At 36.1% G+C, this 20,527-nt stretch overlaps 1 protein-coding gene across 1 annotated transcript; it reads left to right on the top strand.

Annotated features, from left to right (window-relative positions):
- The first annotated feature begins 6,462 nt into the window (after nt 1–6,462).
- On the top strand, nt 6,463–19,487 carry LOC103714112 (methylthioribose kinase). Its single transcript, XM_039122495.3, is given in 7 exon segments — nt 6,463–6,756; nt 13,186–13,495; nt 15,607–15,781; nt 15,892–16,028; nt 16,031–16,092; nt 17,652–17,866; nt 18,850–19,487. Coding segments are annotated over 7 exon segments (1,266 nt in total). The 5' UTR covers nt 6,463–6,564; the 3' UTR covers nt 19,025–19,487.
- Nucleotides 19,488–20,527: the final 1,040 nt, after the last annotated feature.

Genomic DNA, 20,527 nt, shown 5'->3' with positions numbered 1-20,527 from the left:
TTAAATCCCAACAATCCTTTTTTTCATACATATTATGAATTTCATTTGCTATTTAGTAATTTGGTGTAGATAATGAGTTTTAGAATGTATCTAGCTATCAAAGAATTGTTATTATAGATCATTGTCATCCATATTCAGTAACCTCTCATTCATCTAGTGATAGCTCTCCATTGATATGCCATCTTTTTACTGTTCTTTTTAGTACCTATAACTTGTTCTTGAATATACTAATTGATGCCGGATCAGATTGTGAATAGTTTAGGCAGCAACAACCTACCATTTATGAATACGATATTTTTTTCTTTTATAAACCAAATAGTTGCAGAGCCATGCTAGACCTACATATACGCGCAGATCAGAAAAGATCAACCTGCTCTGTTGTCTTAAACATGGCATTGATGAGTTAAATTCTGATCGAGTAATAGGTTATTAAGTCTAACTGGTTAAATATCTTTTTATCCAAGAAAAATCTCTTCTAAATTGCTATCATTCTCTCTCTCTCTCTCTCTCTACTAGAGACCTTGGCCCTTGTATCTTTCTCTAACTCTTTTTCATCTCAAAGATGTGGCCATTGACGCTTCCCTTCTCACCTACAGTCATAGTTGGGAGTTCCATTATGGTAGGTCTCCCAAAAAGGAGTTGTTGGAGGGATGAAAACGTATGGTGTGGATCCAACCAAAAGAAGATTTTGATATACAACTCCAACCTAACTGGACTTTGAAGCAGAAAGTTTTAGTCCAACTAGAAAAAAATCTTGATATATAAGTTAGAATTCAATTCAATTTAAAAACTGAAACTACTTGGGCTCAAACATCTATATCAATTCATTTTCTGTCCACTTATTATTTAATATGGAACTAAATCTCATATGTAATTCTCAGCAACAACCTTATAAGCTTAATTTTATCGGCATTGGAGGACAAGTCTAGGGGCTTTGATCATAAGTCCAAAGGCATCTCGTTCTAGACTCCAATCGGAGCATTCATATAGGTGGGAGTGGCAATATGTGATCAAATTGTTAGGTATATTATGAAAGCAATCAATGGTGCGGGCGATGGTATCCTAAGTGATTAGAGCGAATATGGTTGAAACCTTGTGGCTCCTCATAGTCATCGGTGATGGTTATTTCTCCTGATTCCACAATACAATCAGGTTCCTCGACGGTGTATGGGTCACACTTCCATACGCCATGAAGTATGGCTATACAATTCCCGATGGCTGTCATCAGACAGCCATCAAACAATATATACCTCACGTACTGTATGAGAACCCGTTTTCAGCAAAAAAAAAAAACAATATATACCGAATATGATATTATATATGCTTGTGGTCTATCATATTTGATGGCCATCCATCTTCGGATCACAGCCATCAAAAGATGCACAAGTAAAAGAATCTGTTTTCTCATTAATCTCGCAGCTGCCATCCTCATATTTATAATTATATTCATAATAATTTACTTACACGATATCAAAATATAGATTTTATCATTTTTGAAAACTTTAAAAATATGTATCAGGTATGAAGATGGTTATCCACTCATTCGTGAGACACGCAGGCTGGTAGTGGAGTTGGATATGTACCAGATAGCACATATCTTCCGGAAGACGAACAGGATAGTAAACTGGGTCGCCTCCTATGTTGCACGATATTTTGGAGAGTTCTTATAGACGCCCACTGTAGGGCTTCCGCTCTTATTGTACTTTTTACTTTCTTCTGGCTTGATTAGTTATTTAATTATTATTTTTATAAAAAAATATTATAATATCAAACTATTCCCACCTCTTTTCTTCCGATATTGGCGTTAGCTGGCTCCTCGATGACACCTGTCCATTTCATCGTTCATTGCGGCGGTGGTAAAGACTTTTTTGCTTTTAAATAATTGTATCATGGTTGCAGGCCGGCACGACGATTTCGGACCCTCCATCAGGATATCCACAAGAACAAGGACAATGGTTCTTATAACATTCACTGCATGCTTTAAAAAATTTCAGCCTTTATACTGGTTTAGGAGGGGATATGTTGTCCTGTGTATCAATATTTTTATAATAAATATGGTCATTAATTAGCTATTGTTCCATTGTAATAGCGTGACAAAAGCAATGGCTAATTAACTATTATGCAACTTTTAACCGCTAATTTTTTAGGGACAAAAATACCATTGCCTCCCATTACAAAGACAAAAAAAAAAAGAGGTCGTTAGATCATTATAATGATTAAAAATGACTTTTTGGCACGAGCCCATAATAATGGGATGGTAGATTTCTTCAATCATTGTTTTTCACTCTATTTCATTGAAAGCAGTCAAAATTATGATGATTTTGGATCGGTAAATGCTAAGATATATTAATAATTGATATCTAAAAAATAATCATTATAGAAATAATTGAAATCATCAGATAAATAAGATCATGGCAATAACTTAATTTTTTCTATAGGTTCAAAAATAATTTTTTATTTGATCAATAATTAGTAAACTCATTTGATCAACAATGATTTTTTTTATTATTCATTTTTTTCAACTATAATGACGAATAAATACTGTTATAAACTATTCTTTTAAACATAGGTAATACAAATTTTGATGGACTTGGCGCGTATTGACTATTATAACTATTACAATGATCAATGACAATTTTGATGGGGATCCATTGTAATGGGATAAAGGTAAATCAAATTTTGTTTTCTTAGTAACCATGGGATTGATCTGTAAGATTAAATTTCATAAAATATATTTTGATTTGGTGGAAAGACAAAGATAAAAAATAAACTTGATAGTTATATAATAGCCATAATATAGGTAATGATAGATGATACTTTAATTCTCACACACACACATATATATATATATATATATATATATATATATATATATATATATATATATATATATGTGTGTGTGTGTGTGTGTGTGTGGATATATGTATGTATGTATGTATGTATAATATATAATGTCCGAGGGAGAAGCTAAAAACTAAAATGATGGTTAATAAACTAGTTGGCTACTATTATAAATATTATTCTCTGTGCAATAAGTGGCGTTGTGAGAAAGATACAAGTTGCAAGGAACATTATTAGCACAAAATAATATTCTTAATAATTATAGCATGCAATTATGAGAATCATAACAAAATAGCATCCTAATTAAGATTCCTAAAATCTTAATATAGCATTATATTGTAAATATCAGACAAATCAAATGCCAAATCTTATCAAATATTATATATATACACACAAGAGATAAAATCAAGAATTACTAATGTATGCTTTTTGAATGACCGTATAAAAGCAAATAAAATGCATATTTTTTGAGGTGTTTGGTATAGGATAATTATCACAAAATTAAAGATAATGTGGATGGAGGTAATAAAATCACCATATTTAGTAACACCATGATGATCCTATGTGGTAGTGATCTAAATTACCTCGTCATCACAGCACCATACAATCAAGTGATGAATATCTATCATTGAGGTCGAAAATCCAAGATCACCCTTGGATAGTGATCTTGGGCTGAAATTTGAGGATAGAAATATCTCTTAAACAACAAAAAAATTGATATATTAATATACTGCTAACATAATATATCAATATTATATATATGATTGTATTTAGGATATATTATATTAAAATATATTATTAATCATATTATATCATATTATTTTTCAATGATAATTTTTAATTATAGTAGAAATATATTACTGTACTTTATATTTATCTAATGGAATTATTTAATATATTACCTCTATTGTGGTATTTTTCTAATCAAAATAAATATTAGTATTAAAAATAATATATTATAGGTATAAATAAGAATATTAATTTTATTTTAAAATTAATATATCTTCATAGGGTTAATAATTCATATGACTAATAAATATGTTTTATAGAACATATTAATAATTAATATATTAATAAACATATTAATATTTTATTATAATGTATATATAATTCATAAATATATTTTTATAGAATATATCGGTATTTTATGGTTAGTATTTTTGAATTTCTATTGAATATCAAATAGATTATCATAAATATTTTTTAAAAAAATTAATTACTGAAATATAGCATATCCAAGAAATATGATAATTTTATATCACCGATGATCAGATTATTTATGTTCTGCTTTTCAAACAACTCACATGGAAAACACATCAAAAAATAGCAGTACGGATAAGGAGGATACACATCAAGCCTATCCGCCTCCGGGTCAAGCGGGACGTCATCTGCGTAAGCTAGCCTCTCCACGTGCACTGTGGGCCCGCTTGGTGCAGGGGTTAAAGCGGGTGATTGCCGATTCTCCCACACGCTTCCGGTTTCCCGTTTCCCGGTTAGCTTTCCTGCCCGCCCAAGCCCACATCCGATTCTTCAGGAGCGGCAGCGGCCTCTTTATTCCTCTGCTATAAACCCCAGGGAATGGGAGGGGAAATAAAAAGGGGAAATTACAGATTTTTATTTGTTACAGAGGAGTTATTTGAAGGATGGGGAAGTAATTTTTCGAAAAGGGGAAATTACAGATTTTTTTTTGTTACAGAGGAGTTATTTGAAGGATGGGGAAGTAATTTTTCGAAATAAGGGAAAATCACTGGCTGGTACTTTTTTTTTTGACCGGTTTCTTACTTTTAATTCCTACCGATTGTTTAACGACCAGTTCAGCCATAATTTAATATTTTATTTTGAGATAAAAATGCTCCTACTGATCTCGCATCCCACTGAAGAAGAGGGGGGAGGGGGCGTGGCTGGGTCCCCTCCCTCAGCCCACCCACCCCCCCCCCCCCCCCAAAAACGGTGGGGAGGCGCCGAAGAAGAGGAAAAAGGGCGCGGCCATAGCCCACCTTCCTCTCGCGTCCACCGCGGCCCGACCCCTTTTTGGCGCCGTCGGCCTTGCGGGAGGAGAAGAATTCTTTACTGGCTATTCGCGGCCGCTAGCCAGTCGCGGCTGCCGCTGCCGGCGGCCCGGCCCCCTCCCAAGCCCCCTCATGAGGCCACCATGGCTCGGCCCCCTTCCGGTGCTAGCGACATCGTGGGAGGAGAAGAAAGAAGAAGAAGGAAAAAAGAGAAGAAAAAAAAAGAAAAAAAAGAATAAAAGAAAAAATAAAAAAAATAAAAAAATAAATAAAATAATAAAAATATATTGTATTGAAATAAAATGATAAATAAATGAAAGAATAAATAAATAAATAAAAGCCGCTGCAGCCGCGACTGCCATAACTCGGCCTCCTCCTGGCGCCACCGGCCTTACGGGAGGAGGAAATAGAAGAAAAGAAAAAAAAAAAAAGAAGAAAAGGAGAGAAAAAAAGAAAAAAAATAAAAAATAAAAAATAAAAGAAAAATAGTTTAGTAAGCTTGGCATCAAATGCATGACACACATTTAAGTAAGCTTGGCACACAATTAATCAATGTTTGAACACTTCATATAGTCTAGCACACAGTTAAATCATCTCGTCACACATTTAAATAAACTTGGAATATACTTAATCTAGTCTGGCACACAATTAAATCATCTCGGCACACAGTTAAATAAGCTTAAAACACACTTAATATATATTTATTTATTATTTTATTTATTTATTCGTTCATTCATATATATATATATATATATATTTATTTTTATTTTTTTCTATTTTTTTTTTTTTGCTCTTCTTCTATTTTCTCCTCCCTTAAGCCTGGTGGCGCCAGAAGAAGGCCAGGCCACGGCGGCTTTATTTATTTATTTATTATTTTATTTCAATACAATATATTTTTTATTATATTATATTATTTATTTATTTATTTATTAGTTGATTCATATAAATATAAATATTTATGTATGCATTTATTTATTTATTTTTCTTTATTTTTCTCTTTTTTTTTCTTTTTCATTCCTTTTCTTCTTTTCTTTTTCTTTTTTTTTTCTTCTCTTCTTCCCTTCTTCTTTCTTCTTTCTCCTCCTCCCGCGAGCCGGCGGCGCCGGAAGGGGGCCGGGCCGCCGCCTGGGGCTGCCGCGGCTGGCCAGCGGAGAATTCCTCTCCTCCCGCGAGGCCGGCGGCGCCGGAAAGGGGCCGGGCCATGGTGGACGCTGGAGGAGGGTGGGCCGCGGCCGGCGACGGCCGCAGGACGCGGGAGGGCGCCCTTCTTCCTCTTCTTCGGCACCACCCCACCGTGGGGGCGGGGGCGGAGGCATTCCCGGCGGCGCGGCCGCGGGAAGGGGCTGGCCGGGGCCGGAGGCGGCCGCGAGAGGGGGCTCGGGAGGGGGCGGGCCGTGGTCGGCGGCGGCCGATGCTGGCCGTTTTCTTCTTCATCTTCTTCTTCGGGGGGATGCGAGATCTGGAGGGGCGGGGGCATTTTCGGCATCTTTTTTTTTTCTAAATAAGAGGGGCTCAGGAACTGGGAATTACAGTTTTAGAAAGTTTCTGGACCAGATGTTTGAGATTTAGTCAACAAGGATTTTTTGTTACAGAAATAAAAAAGCCGGTTAGGTTCATTGAATCGGTTGTCGGCTATCCCTCTTCAAGACACCAGATCATTTCTTCTTCTTATTCTCAGCTTTCTGTCCTGTTTAGATTTGAGAAACCGAGAGCAATGGTGGTGGCGACAGATGGATTCAGGCCTCTGGACGAGAAATCCGTCGTGGATTACATCAAGGCGACGCCCACCCTCCGCGCCCAGCTGGGGAACCAGGTGGACGGCCTCGCCATCAAAGAAGTTGGCGACGGGAACCTCAACTTCGTCTACGTCGTCGTCGGCACTGCTGGATCCTTGGTCATCAAGCAAGTACTCTTCTTCGGTGCTTTCTTGGCTTGCTTATGGTCTTATTGCGCTGGTTCTTGGCTATTAGTCGATAAGATGCTTGCTTCGTGATTTGTTCGCGATCTTCTTCATGGTTCTGGCATCGCTTATGATTGGATTGGGGAAGCTTTTTTCTGGGGTTTTGTCCAATCTATCGGTGGATTTCAGATTTCAGTAGAAATGGTTCATGGATTTGTGATGCATGCATTGAACGACGTTTTTAGGTGTACGAGTTTCTCCTAATCAATTGGAAGGAGATGCGCGATGGTGTTTGAAGTGCAAACGCCTAGCTTCACCGTAGGATGTCGGAATACGATGGGTGCTGTGCTGTAGGCTGAACATTGTTGAGATTCATTGCTAAGTCCTAATATTCCTGTTTAGTTGGTCGTGACTTCAGGATTCTATTTCTAGTTTTTTCTACTTAGTTATTCAATTATTCTTATCCTTTAGTAGTGATTAAGTCTTATCAGTTTTTGAATTTGAGTAAGAATTAAACATCTTACCTATATGATACTCTATTTAAAGAGATCCGTGGCATGAGAAAAGAGAGAAGAAGAGAGTGAAAGTCCTTGTTCTTGGTGAGGGGTGAGAGAGAGCTTTTTTGTGTGGTTTAATTTCTTTAATTAAATATTTTTTATCTCTCCTAATTAATTTTCGGCTCTGTTTAGGGGAGCTTTTGGAGGGCCAAAAAGCACTTTCTGGCTCTTCAAAAGCACTTTTGGATGAAAAAAAATGTTTGGTCAAAATTTCGAAAAGCTGTTTTAGTTTTTTCAGAAAGCTAAAAATAGCTTTTGGAAAAAACACCATTTTGGAGCTTTCCGAAAAAGCTGTTTTGAGCTTTGTCAGAAAACTATTTTTTTGACCAAAATATCCTTAATAAAATATAACAATTACATACTTTGTCCCTTTATAAACCTAAAAATATGATGGAGCCCTAACAAAGAATCCTAGCCGTGGATCAGACTTCCTTCCTGCAAGAAAAGGTATTTTTGTATCCTATTATTGTATTATACTATAAATATAATATAATATTATATTATATCGTAACACATTGATATGTTATATGAAATAATTTAATATTATATTAAATTATTATACTATAGTATACAATGCTATATTACTATATTATAATAATATTATATTACATTACAATAATATTATACTATATTATATATTTATGTATTAATATATATTATATTTTATTATGCTTTGTTGTATAATACTATGTAATATCCATTATGGTAATTTTATCATACAAAAATACTTTCTCAGTTTGTTTACCAAATACATGTTAAAGTGTCACAACACTTCATAAATGTAGTTACCAAACAGCAAACAACTTTTTATAAAAGCTCTACTTCAGAAAGCTCTACTTCCAACAGTTCTACTTTCAAAAGCTCTACTGCCAACAGCTCCCCCAAACATGGCCTTCTTCCAATATCTCTTTTCTGTTTTTTATTTGGTATTTGTTCTATATCTTGGGCCAGCATGGTTGATCTACTTCGCATAGCATACCGTTCTATATGGAATCAAAGCCATAGGCTTGGAGATCAGTTATTCATATATTCGTAGTTCGGCATGGTTAAAGAGCTTCCAGTAATTCGCTGTGCGGTAGTGCAAGCGTGTGGACTCTTGTTTGGTGATTCAAGAGATGAATCATCGTGGCTGAAGCTACTACCATCTCTAGTATTGGGATCAAAAAATTATAACACCACCAGTTATGCATATTGGAAGGCCTGCATCAAATATTATTTGATCGGGCAAGATTTATAGGAGATTGTGAACGAAGCAGATACGATGAAGCCACCAGAAACTCATGACAATGCAGAAGCAAGAAAAAAGTGGGAGATCAAAGCTGAAAACGCTATGTATATTCTCAAGACTAATATAGATTAAGAAAATCATCAGCATATTTAAGATATAGAGGAGCTAAAAATAGTATGGAATATTCTTGCTGCTTTCCACTCGAAGTCTAATGAGGCTCGACTTCAATTTTTAGAGAATGAGATTGGTGTTCTCAAGCAGTGTAACTTTACAATCTCCCAATATTTTCTTAAAAAAAGAAATTGTTTGATGAGTTTGGTATGCTTGATTCAAACTTTTGTTATAATGAAAATAAATGGTTAGTTTGTGGTTTGAATAAGGAGTATAGTGCTTATATGCTTGCTTTTTCTAGATGGGCTCAACAATCTACATTAATAGAGTTAAAAAATATACTTGTTGATCAAGAAGCAATTAATACTCGGATGCGTGATTTGACTATATCCCCTCAAAAAGAAGAGGTCTTATTTTTTGGGAGTAAAAATAAAAATAAGAAGTAGAATAACAAATTTAAAAATTCAGAAAAAAGGCCAGCTGGAAAATTTGAGAAGGATAAAAATCTTAATCAGAAGAAAAATTATAAATTCAAGGAGAATTGTCATAGGTGTGAAAAATTTGGCAAAAAAATTCAAGATTGCAGAGTAAAGCTTAAACAATCTAATGTTGCATCCTCTACTTCAAAGCATAGGGGAGAGAAGAAAACTGGTAGTTGGGCTCTCACTACTAGTATTGTTGATTCCAATTGTCTTGATAGCCAACATGCATTTATTTCTACTTCCTGTCATATGTCATATATTGATTTTGCTCATAATTGGATTATTGATTCTGGGTGTTCTAATCATTTGACTGGTCATAGAGAGATATTTCATTCTCTATGTGATTATACTGGTTCTGTTGCTATTGCTACTACTGATTATTCACTTTATTCTATCAAAAATATTAGTGATTTATCTGTCATATCATCTACCGGTTCTTCTATTTTCATAAATAATATTTATTTTGTGCCTAGTGTGAAGAAAAATTTGATTTTTGTTTCACAAATCACTGACATAAGATGTTCTATTTTATTTGGACCTGACACTATGGAGATGGAGATTTATGTTAATGCTAAAGCTTCTGAAAAGCTTATTACTAAAGGCAGGAAAGTAAACAAGCTTTATGTCATGTTTGTCGGTAATGCTTATATTGACCAGACTCTTAAGCATGATACCGTTGATTTATAGCATGCTATATTGGCTCATATGAGTTATAACGACTTCAAAATTTAAATTAGGGGAAGCTTGATCAGTTAGATACTGGTTCAAGTTTTGAAGACTTGGAGCATAGCAAAATTGATCAGCCCGAGGATCAATCAAGTTTGGAAGAAAATTTGGAGCAGAAAGAGCTTAATCGGATGGATATTATATCAAGTTTAAAAAAGATCATAATTAAAGAATCAATTGATTCTAAAGTTGCTCATGAAGAGTCAAAGGATGCTCCAGTGATCCGTCTGTAAAGATTCATACCGAGGAATCAAATAGTGCAGAAGAGTCTTGTGTTGAAGCTATCCAAGATATGAATATTTCTTATGAAGATTTAGTCAGCCATGAGGTTGAAAATCTGACTAATTTTGAAGTATTTTCAGAGATCAAGTAGGAAGAAGCATGCTTAGTGGAGATGATTCATGTTATGCCTTGGTATTTGACAAGGTTTTTGGTATATCAATTAATTTTGAAGCTACTTCAAAGCATGGTTTGCCGAAACGAGCCGAACCGTCCCGTTCGGGTAGTACCGAGCCGATTCGGTGTGAAATTGGGCCAGTTCCCTTTCTTTTTTCGGTTTTGGTGGGCCTTCCCAATAATAATTGAAAGCTCTCCACCGGTTTCCGCCGCTTCTCCTTTCCAACAACTCAAAAATCATACCGATTTAGCAGTTCAGAAGAAAGATTCAAGCCTAAATGAGGCGTGCTTCCTCTCTTCTAGCTCATTCCTTCATTTTTTTGGAGGCTTGAAAAAATAGTTCGAAAATTGCAAAATAAGAAAAGATCGTGCCAAAATTTTTGATTAGAGTCAGAACTTCAGCGAGAGATCCGAGAGTCTTTATAATCCGACACATATTCCTTAGGGGATGAACATACAAGACTGCAACACGACTTGGTTAGAGGGGTGGGCTGATTTGCCTTCTGACTATGCTGATGATCTGGATATCTACGAGAGATATCACCACCTGACCCGATTTTAGATACCGGTATGTTTATTATATTTTAAATGTATGTAATTGATTGTATTATTTTATAATTTTTACATTATTACTTGATTTGAGAATATTTTATGTTGTTCCTTGTAGCATGCAACGTCTCACTAATCATTTTATTATTTGTATCATTTTAAAATAATAGAATGCATCATTTAGGTTAAACCAAGATCATAGAAACATCAAAAAATATTAAAAAAAATCAAATTAGGCTTAAAATTATTAATTTTTTTTAAAAAATGATTACTAATTAAATATTATTGAAAACTCCAAAAAAATTTGGGTGTTCCAGTACGAAACCGGCACGCCCTACCTATACCGACTCACGGTACGGTGTCGAACCGGTACTGACCCGTACCGAGTACGAAACCGGCACGCCCTACCTATACCGACTCACGGTACGGTGCCGAACCGGTACTGACCTGTACCGGCCACCGACCGGTGCGGGTTTCGGTCCCGGTTCGGCGGAGCTTGCTCCAAAGTTTAAGTTGTTAGAAGACTATATGTATGAAGATTTGATTTGGCGTGTAGGAGCAAGCTATATGCAGATACTTCAAGCTGCTCAAGTGGAGGTGATGGTCGATGCTCACATTGATTGCAACTGGTAACATGATCACTTTCTATGGAATCTTGACATCGTGACTATAGAATCAATGCTAAAGAGAAGTGTTAGAGGACATCGTCAATTTCAATATATGCATAAAAAAGAACGAGCTATCAAAGGAGTTACTATTCGAGCTAATAAAGGAATTCTACTATTCAATTATTGGCTCGACAAGTTATTACATATTGTTGTTGCTGTAGCAATATTAGCAATGACTGCTCTGGCATTTTACGGCATTGACAAGTTCAATGTTGTTGGCATGGATTTCACAATGAGGAGTGTTAAGATTCATTGCCAAGTTCTAATTCTATAAGAATTTCTGTTTAGTTGGTCATTAGTTTTAATGACTTTAGGATTCTATTCCTACTTTTATTCTACTTAGTTATTTCTTCTATAATAGTTATTCTTATCCTTTAGTAGTGATCAAATCTTATCTTTTAGTGGATGTTGATTTTTGAATTTGAGTAGAAATCAAACATCCTACCCATATGATACTCTATTTAAAGGGACTTTTGGTGTCTCCTTTAGTGTGGCGCGAGAAAAGATAGAAAAGGAGAGAGAGTGAAAGTTGTCTTTCTTGGTGAGGAGTGAGAGAAAGCCTTTTTGTGTGGCTTATTTTTTTTAAATTAAATATTTTTTCTCTTCTAATTAGTTTTCTTCCGGTATCTCTTTTTTGTTTTTTGGATGGTATTTGTTCTTGCTCTTGGGCCGCACGGTCGATTTATTCCGCGTAGCGTGCCATTCTACAAACATATGGGTTAAGCTAAGCGGAATAGATTTTGCTATGAGTCTTGGCATATGGTTAGGTTAGATTTTATATAGAGATATGGATGAATTGGCTTGACTTGGAGGCGGAACTGAGGAAGATATATTCATAAAAAAAAATGTTTGGTCAGTAAATATTGTGAGATTGTAGAAGGAGGTGACAAATAGTAAATAATATATGAACAATAGCATGTGTGTGCATTTCCAGGGACCCGTGCGTGCACGCGTCTTTATGTGTGAATGTGTGGCTAATTGGCTCCAAAGTCCCATATTTTAGGGGTGTTCCTATACATGTGTAATTGTCCTACAATCTATTAAACTTTCATAATTAACATGCCCTGAGCATTTCCCTCAAAAACACGTGCCTTTAGGATTAGTAGCAAGCATGGAAGGGCCAGTTTTGATTGTGCAACCAATTATTATTTCTAAGCCCTTTACTTGAAGAGGACCTTTTTTTAATACTTAGCCACATTAGTTTGATATGCCATCTATGTGAAAAATCAGAGGCCGTTATATCTACTACCTAATCTCAACCAATCTTGGAAGACCCCCAATATATTTTCCCTTTGGGATTTGAGGTTTCCATGTATTATAAGACAAAAGAAAAAAAAAATCTAAAATCTTACGCATAATCTTTTTTCCATCTATATGCAAGCTATAGGAGATGCACAGGTGAGTAAGTAGGTTAAGCTTCTAAAACTCTTGATTTTTAAATGAGATTTGGTTTGGCTAGAGTGTTATAACATGCTTGAAGGCATGCCTTGACATTTGGCATGTGAAAAGCCTTTCACTTACTTGGTATCAGATATTTATACCATTCTTCAGTCAAAAAAAAGTTAAGAACTACTTCATATATGGAACAATTGTCGTTCTTGTCGATTACTGCATGGGCAATATTTGCTGTTCATCGTATAATACAAGAGTTGGCTTTTGCCTTCCTTTTCTCTGATGCTGCTTGAAGATTATCCCATCCTTTCTTCATGACAAACCAGGCTCTTCCATACATTCGCTGCATAGGTGAATCGTGGCCGATGACAAAGGAGCGCGCGTATTTTGAGACATTAGCATTACAAGAGCATGGCCGAGTGTGTCCAAATCATGTACCAGAAGTTTACCATTTTGACCGGCCTATGTCTTTGATTGCCATGCGCTACTTGAAGCCGCCACACATAATTTTGCGGAAAGGATTGATTGCTGGAATTGAATATCCCTTGCTTGCGCAACATATGTCAGACTACATGGCAAAGACACTTTTCTTCACATCCCTTCTTTATCATTCTACATCAGAGCATAAACGTGCAGGTGTGGCTTATATATAAAGCTTTTTGACAATGCTGATTAAAATGCATGAATTCTCTCATCATTTAGTTTACTTTTTTTTTCCTTTCTTGATCTTAACTTTAAAAATATTATATTTTGAAAGTCACAACTGTAAAACTGATGATGATAGCTATAATCTTGTAGATATCCTCCTAGTTTTTATATTAGTTATTAATTCTTTTTATTTGATACTTTCTGAAATTTGCTAGTTTCCTAAATTTTTGTGAAACAGTTAAGGCTTAAATTCTCAATTTTCTTTTGCATTCTTCTACTGCAATCTCACTGCTTCCTTTGGGTGAGATACAAACTCATGCGTGTGCATTTTTTTTTGGTTTACAACAATGATAAAGATGAGAAGATGCATAACTTTGTGTTTATTCTGCAGTTGTACAGGATTCCTAATGTTACCCCAAAAGTAGAAGTCTTCAATTTCTTGATGTGTTGCGCACTTGGATATATGATGACCCTCCATGACACTTCGGATCAAACTCTGATCTCATCGCCACTAACTAAGCAAATTATCTTTTCTATAGGAAAATTATCATCTTTAAAATGATGTTTAGCAAAGGCTTTAAAGAATGATTGTAATTTTGGAGCAATTGATCCAGCTGATTGTTTATTATTTACCAAAGTAATGGAGTCCTACACTTTGTGGAGGTCTCTGAGGTAGTCTGGAAGGTTCCAGAAAACCACAGTATTTGTGAGATGGTGGAAGTTCTTTGGGAGGTTAGAGTTTCTAATTCCTGCGAAATATCTAGGCATTATATAGGTGCTGAACCTTATTTCTGCATGGTTCCTGTCCAGTGGTTTTTTCTGGATTTAAGGGCGTAAAATAAGAGTGTTACCCTTGTTTGTGAGCAAACAGAGTTTGGAAGTAATCCAATTGAAGGAATAACCTTTCCACTTATGTGTCTCTCTTAGTCTCTTGTGTTCTTCTTGGTGCTTGGATGTGTGGCTGTAGCATTGAAGCTGAAGTCTTGAAACTTGTCTTGAGGCGTAGAACAAAGGGTGTGCAAATAGTTCAAAAGTGGCTTGTGCTGAACAGACCTTGGCACTTGTGCTTGGAATAAGGTAATTTGCTAAGTTTGTTACAAACTGTGAATTCCACAGCACCGAGGGATCGCCACACTTCGACATCAATTACAGTGTTAACTTATCATATTTAATTTTCTCTTTTATAAAAAAATGGTTTATTCATAAAATTTGGTTAAAAACATTTTAACATGCGTCAAGTTAAACTTTCTTTACTTGCTAGCCTTCTAGATTTTACTTGAACTTTCAGTTCTTGCTCATCCTGTTGCTAGTATCTAATCTTGTTAATTACAGAATTTCTCCCAAGGAACATTTTATAAAGTTTTTTGCCCCTTAATATTCTAAGAGCTTATGCATATGTGTATACTGGTCTGAAGTGCAATGTGTATTTCCACTTCATGTTGAGTAGTACATCTTGGAAATTGGAGAGTCTTTATCAAGAAACACTGCTTCATATTTTCCACTTCTATCTTTAATTTTTTAGTTGTGCATTACTTTGTTATGCTTCCATATTTTATTCAGATTTTTTGCGATTTTGTTTTTCTTCCTGTTTGGTAGTGTGAATTCTCGTATACCAGAGAAGTCTTTACTTTTGAACATGTGCTAGCCCAACTACTTTGTAAGATTCTTACATATATGTAAACACTAAATACATGATCTGCCGTACCGGTCCGGTACGGGCCGGTATGTATCGGTCCGGCCTGGGACTGGTACCGGATCAACGTGAAATCCGGTACCGGTAGCTTATTGTTGGAGAACCGGTACAGACCGGTACGGAACTGGTACGGACCGGTATGGAACCGGTACGTACCGGTACGGACCGCCACCGGTACGCCGACCGGTACCGGTACGGCGGACCTAGACTAAATGGATGTCTCTGCAGTTCATGTTGAATGCTATTTCTTACAAATAAGAGGTTTTTTTTCTCAAGAAGCATTGCTTGACATTTTCTGTCCATTTATAAAATTTAGTAGTTTCCTCTGTATCAAAAGTCTTAACAAGATTAAGTGTAGCATGCATATAATCATTTTGTTAACATGGCTTCTAAATGCATTTTGCAGTTGCGAAATTTTGTGGAAATATGGAGCTTTGTAGGCACACTGAGCGGGTTGTCTTTTCAGACCCATATAAGGTGGCTCAGCATAATCGCTGGACTTCTCCTTACCTTGATCGTGATGCTGAGGCAGTTTGAGATGATGATTCTTTAAAGATTGAAGTGGCTGAGTTGAAATCTAAGTAATCCCTGTCTTGCAAATGATGCTTTCTTTCTGAACACTACTATGTATATTTCTTTTGCATCATGCTGCATATGAAAAGTCATTTGAGACGTATTTTCCTTTGTGTAGGTTCTGTGAGAGGGCGCAAGCCCTAATCCATGGAGATCTCCATACTGGTTCTATCATGGTGACTAGCGATTCTACCCAGGTCATTGATCCAGAGTTTGCTTTTTATGGACTAATGGGGTTTGACTTAGGAGCCTTTTTAGGAACCTAATATTGGCCTTCTTTGCACAAGACGGACATGCTGATAAAGGGAATGACCGTCAAGTATGTTTATCTCCCCCCCCCCCCCCCCTTCCTTCTCTCTCTCTCTCTCATCAGATACTATTCCTTTGTATTCATTTGTGTGCAGTAGGCATAATTCTTCAATTTAGTAGTAAGTAATCGAGGCATGAAATGTTTAAGTCCTCCATGTATCTCCATAATTAATCAATTTCCAGTGGCCAAACTAGTATTCTGAACTCAAGTTGATACAGAACAGTTTTTGAGAATGTCACATTGTTTGTGAATTCTTACTACATACACAAAAAAATATAAACGAACCTTCTTACTACAACCTTTTGTCATATTTCTATTTTTCATATTCCACTTATTTTTGAGAAATCCATTAAAAGGCATTAATTTTTATAATTTTTGATCGCCTTTTCCTTTGATATCATAGGTGTTGCATCATAGTTTTTATTACTAATGAACAATTGACCTGTAGTCTTAAGCAAAAAAAAAAGAAGTTTTTGTTTGTAGTCTATAATACAGCTAGATATACTTTGATGTTATCAGTGAAATGATTAATTGAAGATCTAGTTCCAGTCTATAAACAGTGAAATGCTTAATTGCAGTCTATAATACAGCCTATGATAAGCTTAATTGCAATCTATTTGAAGATCTAATTGCAGTCTATAATACAGTGATGTTATCTGTGAAATGCTTAATTGCAGTACGTAATGCAGCTTGTTCTCAGCTTAAATTTTTGATTGCTTTTGTTTGCAGTCATGGTTTAGACACATGGACAAGGTCAAGTTTGTCAAACATGTAAAAAATACCGCTTAAGTGAAGAAAAGAGCAAGGAAGAAAGTAAAAGATGAATAAGGGAAACGAGAGATAAGGAGGCAGAAAGATAAGAGGTTCAAAATTGAAGGAAATATAGGAATAGAGAATGCAGATGCTAAGGAAAAACCCCGTTTTTAATGGTTGGGGAAGTGATTGATGGATTTCAATTAATATCATTTCCCTTGGAGTACTATATACACTCGAGTCCAGAGAATCATTCTTAATGACTGACTTGTAGGACAAACCTAGTATTTTACCAGGACTTATTAAGGACACCAACAGAGACTAGTGCTCTTCTATCCAAAAATGGATTGCTAACCAACCAAAATCTAAGGCTATTACTTGAAGAAGTATGAAAGTAGCTATGACTTGACAAAATTTCCCAATTTTCAATTAAGCTTGTATCCGCTAAAATCTTATGTGCAGTCAAGGGAAAGTGACACATATCATGGACTTCCCATGAGTAGACATCTCTTGACATATGACAACTAGAGATTGGATGTTTCTCCTTCTTTCAGCTAATGTTTGCAATTGCTGAATGCTGATCGACGAACTTTCCAGTTGTTGCATATGTCGTTCCTTTAAATTCCACATGAAAGTTGTTTCATGTACTTCATGATCGCTTGATTATTGTTTCTCAATGTTGTCTTAAGATTGTAATAATGCATTGCTGGTGTTTTTACATTGTAGTTCATGCCCAGGCCAATTTGTCAATCTTTCTACTGACACTGGAACTATTTTTTTATTTTCTGATGAGCTGTATCTGGCTTATTTTGCAGGCATACAAACAGTGGATTTTGAGGACGACTGAAGAAACTTGGAATCTTTTTCAGAAGCAGTTCATTTCGCTCTGGGATGAACACAAGGATGGGAATGGTGAGGCATATCCTGTTTCTATATACAACAAGCCTGAACTTCAACTCCTTGCCCAGAAGAGGTACATGGCCAATTTATTCCATGATGCTCTTGGATTTGGTGCTGCTAAAATGATAAGGTAATCCTGCAGAAGTATATCTTGTTATGTTATTCATTTTATTCAACTTTAGAATTACTGAATTACTAATTCAAGCTTAAGGAAGCAAATTATTCTTGATGATTATGTTTCATAAAGAACAATTATGCAAATAATTTTAGACTTTATTCTGATACCCCTTCAACAACATCTTGACAAAAATTTCACTTGCTCTGCTTGCCAAAGTAAAAAAAAAATGAAAGTTTTAATATGTTGATTTTCAATACAAGTTTTATAATAGGAACTAGACATACTATTGACAATGTTAATAGGACTATACACATTAGCATATCCATGCTCAAGCTTTTATTTCTTCGGGTACCACTTCTATTTGCATGCACACTTGTTTGATGAGACATTCAGGCATTCCCTTTTGGATTAAACATTTGGAAGATTTATAACTTCATATTGGTTGAGACATCACGCATGGGTCTGCGTTTACTTTCTTAGTTTCACCACCATGTCCTTTTGTTTAAATGGTTGGTAATCTATTATACTATATAATTAGAATTCGATGGGGGGAGTTCTAGATGCTCTGCAGCTCCACATTTCCCAGGCATGTGCCCAAAGTTTCCAAGGCCATGTGAATTGCATGTGCCACACTCTAGTTTATTATAATGAATACTCTTGCAAATAACCAGATAATTAAGGATTCTCTAATGATCATAATATTTTTAATAATGATTGAATAGTGGTAATCATACACTGGAAAGTGTAAACAGTTATTAAGTCTACATCATCTTCGTCCTTAGCAGAATTTACTATTATACCATAATGATGTTGAAAAGACAAAAAAGCAAAATAGGAGAACATACCCCGCCCCCCTCCCCCCTGCAACTATCTTTCATTTTTAATTCAGCTGATTTCATCTATATGTGCTGCACTCTTCTACTGGAAAAATTGATGCATCTCACACTTTGGTATTTCAATGTTTCTAACATTCACTTGAATTTCTTGGATTACAGGAGAATAGTGGGAGTAGCTCATGTTGAAGATTTTGAATCAATTGCTGATGCTAGCAAGCGAGCATATTGTGAGCGCCGTGCCCTTGACTTTGCTAAAATGCTTCTCAAGGAAAGATGCCGATTCCAAACTATCAATGAAGTCATTTCGGCAATCCAGGAGATTCCAGCATTCTAGGTCTTCCTACCGAGGAACATTGATGGTGAGAGTAATATTAAGCTGTGGTTTGAGAAGATGTTGATCCCTTTCCTCTCAATATATGCTTAAGGTGGATGCTTTACCACACTGTCAAAATAAAGATATTAGTTGTTTGTAATCATAAAGTTGTGTCACACGCAGTTCCTATGCAATTCAGATGTGAGTAGTTTGTGCAACGTGGATTTATCAGACCTGCATGTTTGGTTATTTACTTTCCTATATCCATTATACCTTAAACTTCTGTTGCAAATGCCTATTGGGCCATTGATGGTAGAGAAACCAAGAAACCAAGAACTTTCTTCTGTGCTATGACATGAAGCCTTCCTTTTATCAGGTGTCTTACAGCTGCCCGCTTCCTCCTCATGAACGATCACTGTGCTCTGAACTTGATTTGTCATCACTCTTCAGTAATATCACAATAAATTGCTTTAGTTTTGCCACACCTATACTCCCAAATATTTGATATGCCCTCAGCATTACTTTGCTTGCTTAATACCATTGTCATATATAATGCTAGATTCTGATATCTCACGTCAGATGATGAAGGTAGATGGATGGTAGGATGAACTTGAACTGAACCACATTTTCCAAAACATTTGATCTGCCTGGAGCTCTATGTAAAACTCGGCAAACTTATTAAGACACAAGTTCATGTAACTAATTCTTTATCCAGAAAGTGACATTTATAAAACAGCATTTCACCATTGTGGCAAGGGCATCAGAGTCTGTAGAATTTGAACATCTCAGCATCTCCTATTCTCAGGGGTCTGAGAAGATCTAGCATGCAGTCCTTTTAAACAGTCATGCTTAAAATTAAGCCAACTCCTCTAATTTTACCTCCTTTCTTTCTACCAATAATCTCCACATGAACATTTCTCACCCCCAAAAACATGAAACCGTCCCAAGTCGAGGTTCTTGAGCACCTGAATTACTCCCTTCGTGCCTCCCTTCTGCAGTACGGCAAATGATGCAGCTAGCTTCTCGCTATGACAACTTGAAGTAGCTTCCTTTCGAGCCTCATCAACATCATGGAGCCCACACTGTGTCATGTGGGCATACGCGATATCTCGTGGCAACCATCTCCCGCTAGCTTTTTTCTTTAATCCATCCTCTCTCTCTCTCTCATCATCCTCACACTTATTGCATCTTCCCACAAGCCAAATTAAGCAAAGAGATTTGAGACGAGAACATGTTTAGTCTCATCACCAGGTTCAAGCTCTAAAATCCTAGTTGTGACATGAACTCCGAGCTCAAGCGGTTACGTGCATGCATGGCAGGCGCCTAGAGTACTTTGCAGAGGCATAAACAAAAATTATGTTTCAACCCAGACAAGAAATTCCATCCCAAACAATAGCCTCCCCTCTCTTAATTAAATTGGCCACCACGGTGCATGGGTCACACACTCACACTTCCGCACGCCATAAAGTACTGCTATACAATTCTCGATGGCTGTCATCAGACGGCCATCAAACAATATATACC

Source organism: Phoenix dactylifera, chromosome 11, assembly GCF_051530095.1.
Source record: "Phoenix dactylifera cultivar Ajwa chromosome 11, Ajwa_hap1_PhDact_Kaust_v1.1, whole genome shotgun sequence".
NCBI classification, from domain to species: domain Eukaryota; kingdom Viridiplantae; phylum Streptophyta; class Magnoliopsida; order Arecales; family Arecaceae; genus Phoenix; species Phoenix dactylifera.
The sequence above is the reverse complement of the archived record's forward strand: the minus strand, read 5'-3'. Positions and strand labels throughout refer to the sequence as shown.